A 10,498-nucleotide genomic window follows, 5' to 3' on the forward strand; every position below is an offset into this window, starting at 1 on the left:
TGTTTGAATTTATGTTTTGTCTTAGTTGAAACCCATTATTTACATATTAATGTAAATATTGGCTGCATTTTACAATGGATCACTATTGTAGTGAAAAATGATCACAAAGGGTATTGCTTATATAGATTTAAAAAAAACTTTAAAACGTGCAGGTCTGGATTGTTTAGTCTTAACGGTAATAAAGACAAATTGATGAAAATCATGATAAAACATGCAAGGAATGCAGATTTTTATGCAAATTGCAAATGAGCAAGAATGTTAAAGATGGTAAAACAAAAACCAAAAAAAAAGTTGTTCTGTTTTGCAAACTAATAAACTGACCTCCCCGCTTCCTTTTTGAACCGTTTTGGTCAGGTGAATGCCAGTGCGAAGGGCAAGGCGATGGGAAGCTGTGTCCTGCAAGGCAGCGGTGGGACGACGAGCTGTGCGGTTGCGTGTGCGCCATGGACTGTCCCGGGAATCAACCTCTGAATCCCGACACGTGCCTGTGTGAATGCAGAGAGAGTCCAAAGACGTGTCTACGGCAGGGCAAGAGGTTCGACCCCAACACCTGCAGGTGAGAGCGCCAAAGGGAGGGATGCTCATGTCAAGCTATAAAGCATTTTTAAATACAATATAGCAGACAAAAAAGAAAAAAGTAAACAATTAAAACATAAGATCTAAACTCGACAACAACTGATGTAATATTCATTCACTAGCTAGTCCATTCAGGGTCATAAAGGAACAATTAAACTGTTCTGCTTCAACTGAAGGTAGATCAAAGTGTCTTTAGCATACAAATCTTTAAATTTCTAATTTTGAACTCTCAAGAGGAAAGTTTTGATAAAAAAAATCTAATTGGCCCCAGAATAAAGCCCTGAGGGACTCCATAAGTAATAAAGCATTAAAAACGACTGCTGTGGCAGTATAGTTCATGTAATACCATTTTCTAGCTAAGAAATTATATCACTCTTGTAAACAGCATCAATTACAGGTGTCTAAACCAAAAAAATGAATAAATAACAGCACAGGACTGAATCAGTAGGTAATATAAGACTATTAAAACATTTAAAAATGTCCAGTTTTTGAGCCCTGCAGTGCTTTAATACCAGGCTGAACCATTTTGGTATAATTGGGTTATCTAAAAATCAACTACATCTGCAAAAACAATCCCCTTTCCAAAATGTTTGAGGGGAAAGACAGATCTGATATTGCCCAACATTTAAAAGGCCAGATGAGTCCAAGTTAGGCTTCTTTTAATACTTTCTTTAAAAGAATGTTGGATGAAAGCAGGGCTGCAAGCCGAGAACTATTTTCTCAACCTGATTAAACAGAGATGCTCAGAATGATAATGATGTTGAAAGGATCAGGTTAAGGGAGAAAAATCGAGAGATCTGCGATGTCTGAGAGGTTTTCACAACATTACTTGGGAGTTTGAAATTGCTAAAACCTTTGCAACTTTCACAATGATTGACAATTGAGTGAAGGGTCCTACAAGGACTCATTAATCATCCTTAGTAGAGTAGGAGAATCATGAATTGTCATGTGCTCATAACCAGCATAATGAGAAACTACACACCCTGCTGAAATGTAAAGGATTGAGTAAAAAATGAATAAATAAATAGGCGTATACATCTTTTAAGCAGGTAAGGTTCTCAACCAGATTACCTGAGTGCAGAGCTTTACACTAATCCTTTGTTGAACCACCTCTAGATTTAATTTAGACATTGATTTATTTACAATCTCTCTCTGCAGCATATATTTGTATAATCTTTCTTTCAAATGATTGTGTGGTTATCTTTTACCTAGACTCATTTTTGGGCTTGCTTTTACAAGAGAAGGTGCATTTCAATTTACCATTAAATGGCACAAATTGTAGTTACGAAAATGTGCTAAATATACTGCGATAAAAAAAAAAAAAAGTATTTTTTTTCATTAAATTTCTTGAAGCTTCGATTAGCTTTTTTGTTGTTGCAAAACTGCAATGGAAACACGTGACCTGTAACTGGACCTTACTGCCTTGTAAAAAGACACAGAAGACCGGAAGTAGTTAGCGTGAACTAACAAATTCATATGCAATTCTATTCAATACGTAATGAAAATACCACCAATTGCGAGTCTTTCCTTTGCTTTCGCTTTCGACAGCTTTGCAAACATTTGGAATGGAAACACATCCAGAGAGATATTGAACTGTTTGGAAATACTTTCAAAACACATAAAAAGATTAGTGATTTGTCTAACAGCAAGTTGTACTTGACTAAACAACCTGACTAACAAACCTAGCTACTGCTCGTTAAATTTGTTTTACTATGAATATTAAAATCTAAAATATCAAATTCTTCAGGAGCGCTTCAAATCTAACAGAAGAGTAGGTTGTTAATCTAGGTTTTTGCTTTAATTACTGTAGGGCTGAAACAATTAATCGTATGAATCGATAATTTAAAGCGAACCAACTTCAGCAGCAAATATACAAAAACAGAAAAAAATAAGTCTAAAGATTTTGCATTTAAAAAAAGTCTTTTTTTGTTTGTTAATATGCTCTATCTAGAACTCCTCTAGTGGAGGTTTTAGTTTCACCTGGTTTAATTTTGTGAAAAGTCTTCATTAAGGAACGTTTTGCAAATAAATTATTTATCCATTAATCAAAAAGATTATCGACAGATTAATCGATTTGCTAAATAATTGCTAGTTCCAGCCCTAAAAAATATATATATATTTTTTTTGCATTTAAGATAAAAAAAAATAATAAAAAAAAAAACTTTTTTCTGTCAATATGCTCTTTCAAGTGGAAGAGTTTTGGTTTCACCTGGTTTAATTTATAAAAAAAAAAAAAAAATTAAATCTTCTTTAAAGGAACCTTTGGCTATCCGATTATAAAATCGATTCATCTAAAAAATAATCGCCAGATTAATCGATTTGAGAAAATAATTGTTATTAACAGCCCTAGATTACTGTATCCAAATCAAAACATGATATCTTAAATTATCATGTCAATAAAAGACGATGTTAAAATTAAAAATAGAAATAGTTTTTGATTTTTCTTTTTAAAGAAAATAAATGTATTCATTTAGTTTTTTGCGCATATAACATAAAACTGCCGTTTTGCACCCTCACTGCTCAAACCACCAAATGCTCTAATCGTATTTAATCTAAAGCAGTGGAAAGAAACGGAGATGTGTTACTGGTATCAGTGGTTTAATCCCATTAGCTTTGGGATTCGCCTTTGGATACCACGCCTGATAGACATGTCACACATTCTTCTCTAAAAGGAAAACATCACTTTCTCAGTCCTTTTTAGTCATCTGCGTGTTTTAATGGTGACCTTTTATGGACTTCAGGGATCCAAACCATGCGCTTGGGGGGTTTTGTCTATGGGTTGTGGTTCCCACAGCCTGGATGCTCTGGATCAACCTTGCTCTGACCCAAGAGGCCCTGCAGAGGGAAGAGACAGCGAGACAGACAGATGGAGTGACAGGCGCTATAAAAACATGAGCTGATACTGGTAGCTTTACATGTGGGAAAACTTCCAAGGATATAAAGACAAGTGGCCTTTCATAGTAGTACAATAAACATTCTCAGCTTAAAGCAACTTAAAATATGATGACTGGAGCAAATGTTTAAAAGAACAGCCCATATTTAGCTTGCAAAATGAGAAACAAAGTATGTATTTTGTCAAGAATACCAACGTTTAACATTTCTTTTTCACTCTGGATATAAAGTACAGGAAACTTTTCTCTGGTATGCCTACATTAAAACCAATGAAAAGTGGGGCCAGATTTAGCAAATATATCGTTTGTATCATGTTTGACATGTAAGAAACTGTTTTTGACACAGTTTGATTTTTTAAATTTTTTTTATCAGATTGAATACAAAAATGCAGGATTTAAACAATATTAATAAAAAAGGGAATCAGGTAAAAAAATATACAGTATCTTCCAACTTTAGTAGATTACCCAAGTAAAAATTTGGTGTAACTCAATTAATGTTTTACTGAGCTATGGAGAAACGCTTGCTCCTTTTTATTACAGTAGTCCTTTAATTTGACCACAGTGGAGAGGTTCAAAGCATGAATTATTTAAGTCACTGAGATATTAAGTCCAGAGTATGGTTAGGCCACTCTAAATCTTCCAAAATATTCCACTTCTTTCTGGTCAATATTTTCTAAAATGGGAGTCAATAACTTATTAATTGTGATTAATCGGTTATTGAAATAATCGTCCACTAATTTAGTAATTGATTAATGGTTAACTGGAGTATAGAGAATCTAAAGCATGCTTTTAGGTGACAGAGAAACCCACTTAGAGCAGTAATTATATTAAAATTGTAAAATAATATATACATTTTGTGCATTTGAGATAAAAAATTGTTTTCGTTTGTCATTATGCTCCGTCCAGAACTCCTCAATTGGAAAAGTTTTAGTTTCACCAGGTTTAATTTTGTAAAAAAAATCTTCTTTAAGGAACCTTTTGCGATTATTATTCGAAAAAATAATTAACCGATTAATCAATGTACAAAATAATCTTTAGTTGCAGCCCTAAACTTATGTCACTATTGTCAAATTGGAGCTGATCCTTCTTAGATTCTTCTGTTTTTTTAAAACAGATCCTGTCTGTGTGGCTACTGACATTTAACACAGCTTCCCAAGAAAAAATAAATAAATAAATAACATATAGTTACATTTTTATTGAAAAAAAATCCCATTATTGGGTGTGACTTTTAATGATTAATGATGGACTGCAGCACATTTTATTTAGGATGATCTGATTCCACACTGAATTATATTTTTTGAGAAAGGTTTCCAACGTTTCTTTCACTTTTTATGATTTTTAGATTATATATTTTACTACAATAACTTATATAAAAACCTACTTGTAGCTCCACTTAATCAAGAAGAATATGTAATTTGACCTAAGACAAATTTAACTTGTATAAAAAATAAACAGGGTAAATAAAATAAAACTTCCAAGCAGGCTACCCTGTAAGCTAACTTAGCAACAAACTAAGTGAGGGAATGAAGCTTACCGCTGAGGAAGCCTATAAATGAGAAATATAATATCAATAACCATTTTCAGTTTCATAAAATAATAGATTGATTTTACCTTAACCACACGAACTGCTGAAAAGCATTTAAATAGTGTAGATATGACAGAGACGACACAAACTGTTGATTAGCGAGCTATCAACAGCTGTGACCCCATACTTGTGTTGCGTTCAAGTGCAAACTTGTATATAAAACTATATATACGGTATGTGTGTGTGTGTGTGTGTGTGTGATACGGAAGAGGATTAGAGCCACTGAAAAAACTAAAAAAGTCTACTGATTTTTAAATTTTATTTCAGTATAATATGAGAAATTCTGACTTTACTCTCAGAATTCTGGGGGGGAAAAAAAAACAGAATTCTGACTTTTTTCCTCAAAATTCTGACTTAATCACAGAATTCTGACTTAAATCTCAGACTTCTGACTTTAATCTTAGAATTCTGAGAAAAAAGTAAAAATCCTGACTTTAATCTCAGAATTCTGAGAAAAAAAGACAGAATTCTGAGATTAAAGTCAGAGTTCTGACTTCAATCTCAGAATTCTGAGAAAAAAGTAAAAATTCTGACTTTAATCTCAGAATTCTGATTTTTTTTTTTTTTTTTCAGAATTCTGACTTAATTTCAGAATTTGGGATTTTAATGTAGATGGACACCATGAAGGAAGAGATGTGGGAGCACGTGAATTGTTTGGGAGGGCTAGTTCCACATTGGTTAAAAAAAACTACGAAATTAGGCAACTTTTTTACGTGCCTGGGGGGTCCCTGGTGATGCTATTTCATTAATGGAAGAGCAGAAGGTGATTCAAACAAGAGAGCTATTCTCTAAAACAGACATGGCTATGGCTTGATGCTGACATGTTTGTTAGCTGTCAGAATTCAGAGATTAAAAACAGGATTCTGAGATTAAAGTCAGAATTCTGACTTTTTTTCCCATATCAAACTGAAATAATATTTAAAAATCAGTTAACTTTTTTTATTTTTTTAGTGGCCCTTATCCTCTTCTATATATATATATATATATATATATATATATATATATATATATATATATATATATATATATATATATCCAAAGATTTATTGTACCTGGATCTAACTGAATGCAGTCCAAAGGATATGCTTCTTGGTTAATGGGATACAGTAATCTTTTAATCCAAAAACCGGAAACTGTATTTTTCTGCAATTATTTAATACATTGTATGACACAAATTAGTAAAATCATTTGCATGATTATCTAAACACTTTTTCCTTACATTCCATCTTATCTATTGAAACCCCCTTTTTTATATGTGGGGAAAAGTATTTGATTTTAAGATTGTTTTCAAGATCAGGATGCATTCGTGCACACAGATAAATAATTTATTTTTCCTAACAATCACTCTCTGTTCTGTTTTGTCTGATTTAACATCTGGTCACAGTAGTTAGTCCGCAGGCAGCTCTACACCTGCTGAGATTTTAAAGACAAGAGTTCCCAGACTGTTTCTGGAAAAATACTCTATGTTCCTCTCACACAGAATCTTTTGATGCACATGCAAATAAAACTTGGATCGAGCTTCCTCCAAGAAGGATGTGGAGATGAGAAGGGTGTATAGTTTGCATGCCAAGAGAATATAATCTCCTTTATGTTTTTTTCTCTTTTCTTTTTTCTCTGTCTCCTCTGTTCCATCCCAACCTCACCCCTTTAAAACCCTTCTTTCTCTCCTCTTTTTAAATCCACCTTTTGTCTTCTTCGCCCACATTTCTCTCTCAAGTTGCTACAGGCTTCCATGCAGAAACCCCAGACGGGAATGCAAGGTTGGATTTTACTACAGCAGCCAGGTCTGTCAGTGCATCCCCAATTACATGAAGTGGAATTACCAAACGGGGAAATGAGGAAAAGGAGGAGGATTCTGGGAATTACTGACCTTAGATAGACTACTTCCCTGTCTGAATGACTCCCTGCAGGAGAGCATGAAGTGGATCTACAAACAGAGACATGCCGTCAGCAATAGGAGCAGCGTGTGTGAGTCCTGCTGCCTGTGCTGAGTCACTTTTCCAAAGAACCATTTCAAATGGTGTTCTGAGACTTTCCCAGGATATAAAGCTGGCAAAAAGCCACTCATCTTCGGTAAAACTCTTACATAAGAGGAAAATAAGAGGAAAGAAGGATCTATATATCTGATCCTTAGTGAACAGTCCATTTTGTGTGCCTTCTTTCTATTTCAACGTCTGGGAAAACCCCAAGAAACTGACTGGTGGGATAGATTGAGCCGACCTGGGACGGGCATTCATCTTGCTGTAACGTGTTTCAGCAAGAAGAATGCCAACCACCTACCTGCTGAGGAGCTGCAGCTCATGCTTCTTTGAAATGGAATGTGAATAAGATAATAACAGACCCAGCTCCATGCTTTTCTTCCACAATAAATGCCAAAAATAAAATAAAAAATTCAGGCAAGTTTCCATATTGGCTTGAAGGAAAATCAGGTACAGTTCATCTCCAAAGTGTGCACAGCCTCCATTACAATGACGGGTTTATCTGAAGTAAAAATAAAATGAAACCACTATAGATAAATCAATGCAGATATTACTGCAATTTGTGCAAACAGGCTGTTGGACATTTTTAACCTTTAATTGATTTCAGTTGGATTGTACAAGATGTCTGCTTCAGTAAAGGAAGAAACAGTTCAGATTTCATTTTTTTTTTAAATAATAAAGTGGTCCTTTTACCAGGGACCTGTACACTTTTAGGATTTTATTTATCACGTGTCATTCCATTCCTCCCATTTTAGACATATTGTCCGTATCCATTTGCAACCCGGTACTCGGGTTCTAATTTATCTTTTCCCACTCTGAGTAATTTTATTTTTATATATTTAATGTTTTTTTGTATTTAAAAAGAAAAAAAAAAGCAAAACAAATTGAAATTGTGAAGATTTAATTGTGAGTTTTGGTATATCATTATAAAGTGAAGCAGTTTTTTGTTTTTGTTTTTTACATTAAGTTTGGAGTTTAATCTGAATCTGCACTGCTGCTTAATCATCTGACTTGCCTAAATAGCGTTCAATATTTAAATTCATTATAATGCTTGATGTTGGGGGGGGGGGACCGACTGAAGAGTAGCTGAGACTGTGGTTTTATGGTTGTTATTGCATGAAAGTAAAGTAACTTCTATCTCCCACCCCCAAAAACAATAAAAGTAGGGGTGCACGATTGCAGCTGATCATTGATTCCCGATCTTTAAAAAGCCTGACATGCCGATTTCAATTTTGATAGATGCTGATTTTTGTTTTTATAACCGACAGTTGTTATAAGATCACAAAACCCCTTACATATTTCAATCTTCTTGTAATTAGTACCCTTGAAACAATAAAAATGTCTGAAATTGCAGATTTGAAATATAAACTGACGTTTACAGAATTGATTTTGAGACCTTTACAGAGGTAGATAAGAAATATGGAAAACGTCAGTTTCACTTCCAAGTATTGACCAATCACTGATCTCCTAAAGTTTAGGAAAACTTAAGAAATTAAAAAAACCGAAATGAGGGCTTTATTTATTCATTAAAATGAGGCCACTCCGAGTTGGATGTATGAAAGCATTTGAACAATTGATCAAGATGCAATGTAATATGTACATTTTTGTGTCCCCCTTTTTCAATGTCGCCCTGGGTAACTGCCCATTTCCAATCATGCCACTGGTTGTAGCGTTTGTGCTGCAGGGATTTCAGTTTCTTTCATTACTTAATCAAATATTTATTAAAAGGCTCTGTCTTACTGACTTGTATGTCCTGATTTTTTAAGCATATTTTTAAAAATAATTTATTATAGTAATTTTTGTTTAAACTCTTACTATCCTTTTTTTCCAGATCAAAGTCCTTTCCTGTTGTAATATTTTGACTCTTTTTATCTGATTTTTACGTTTTTAATCTGTAATTAGCTAAATTAACAGAAGAACTGAAATATATGTGTTGAGTCTAAGATTTTTGCATTTCTTTTTTCTTGAATAAATTGGGTTCTTTAATGGTATTTTTAATTGATTAGATGCAGCATTGCGGGCAAAAATATAAAGAAAAAAAAAACATTTCAATCAAGGTACGGTAATTAAAAATCCAGATGTGTCAAACAAATCGTTAATAAATAAAATGAAGAAAGCAGTTCTTCCCGCTACAAGACTGTCAATGATAATAGCATTGCTATGATACCCAATAGAAATGGTGAGATGTTCAGGCGCTTTATGAAACTCGTTGTTGGGCTTTTGAAAAAATGCTGGACGGAGAGTTAAACTGCAAGCATCTTAAAAATGTGTTGTCTTCTAAACTACATATACAGGCTGAAGCATATTTTGCTGCAGCTGGTGAAGGCATGAGCAGTGTTATAAATGAATACAAGCTAGAAGTCTCTTTTCAAGCAGTTATGAAAACGGATTTGGTCTAAAATATCAGTTAACAACCAACCTCTCGAATACAAACATTTGAGCTCAAGCTCAAATGAAACGATCATCAACCCATATGCTCAAACCCAATACTAAAGTGAGCAAAGATTTATGCTTAAAAGAGATACATATACAAGAAGTTGATTTTTAAGGAATAAATGCTTTCAAACGCCCCCCAAAAACAAAGCACAGTAGAGGTAGTATCATACTGTGGGACCATTGACATTTAATGAAGTGATAATTCCAAAGCACCTCAGTCTTAAGCCTAGCGTAATTGTAAATCATGGAAGAGGTGGCATCATGCTAATTTTTAACAAGGCCCCCAGTTCATGAATCTTATGCTGCAAATACAGTTTATTCCCTCTTTGAATCTGTGGTTAAAGAAATGGGGTTGGGTGTGTGGGCTAGTGAGCCCCCTAGGGGTGAACTAGAGTAATTACAAGGGGAGCACTGTAGAAATAAATTGAAATACAATACATACACGCACACACATACATATATAGAACTAAAAACCTCCAGATTCAAGGCGCAATGCCCCAAACACTAGGCTGCAACAAAAGTTACATACCTACCCAGCATGGCGTCCCTTCCTACACAGCTGTGGAATGGCATTTTTTCCCCCCCTTCTGTCATTTACTTCAGAGATCATTTACCTTTTATGTTTTTAAGCTCTGTGAATGTATGTTTTCTGATTCATTTTATGAATAAAAAAGGCTTTCCAACAGATTTAACTACTTCTAGACAAAAAAGAAACAAAGATACTTCCCTAACCCCTTATTAATTGATAACTTCAGAATTTGTTTAATGTCCTACTAAACTTGGATAATTCCTGCTGCTTCAATTCTTCCTTGTCTATTATCTCAAGCTGCCATGATAAAAAATAATTAAATTCTTTTATTTTTGCCTGCAAGTCTGGCCCCATCTTAACCATAATAAACTAACACTATAATAAAGTCTGTTGCACATCTTCTGATACATTAAACTGATTTTATCCCAGGGAGTTTTAGCATAATTATACTGACGTCAGTGCAGAACATAAAAAACTAAGGACAGGCTAAGACAGAAAAAAA

At 34.1% G+C, this 10,498-nt stretch overlaps 1 protein-coding gene across 2 annotated transcripts in view; it reads left to right on the forward strand.

Annotated features, from left to right (window-relative positions):
• The window catches only part of LOC107098784 (vascular endothelial growth factor C-like), a 25,881-nt gene extending 16,993 nt beyond the window's left edge, over positions 1 to 8,888 (forward strand). For both annotated transcript variants that reach the window (XM_015396631.1, XM_015396630.1), the window contains exons 7-8: positions 355 to 556; positions 6,770 to 8,888. In XM_015396631.1, coding sequence (XP_015252117.1) covers positions 355 to 556; positions 6,770 to 6,890 — 323 coding nt within the window. In that variant the 3' untranslated portion in view covers positions 6,891 to 8,888. The remainder of the gene's footprint in view (positions 1 to 354; positions 557 to 6,769) is intronic.
• Positions 8,889 to 10,498: the final 1,610 nt, after the last annotated feature.

This window comes from Cyprinodon variegatus, unplaced genomic scaffold, assembly GCF_000732505.1.
Source record: "Cyprinodon variegatus isolate N-32 unplaced genomic scaffold, C_variegatus-1.0 Scaffold810, whole genome shotgun sequence".
In the NCBI taxonomy this organism is placed as follows: domain Eukaryota; kingdom Metazoa; phylum Chordata; class Actinopteri; order Cyprinodontiformes; family Cyprinodontidae; genus Cyprinodon; species Cyprinodon variegatus.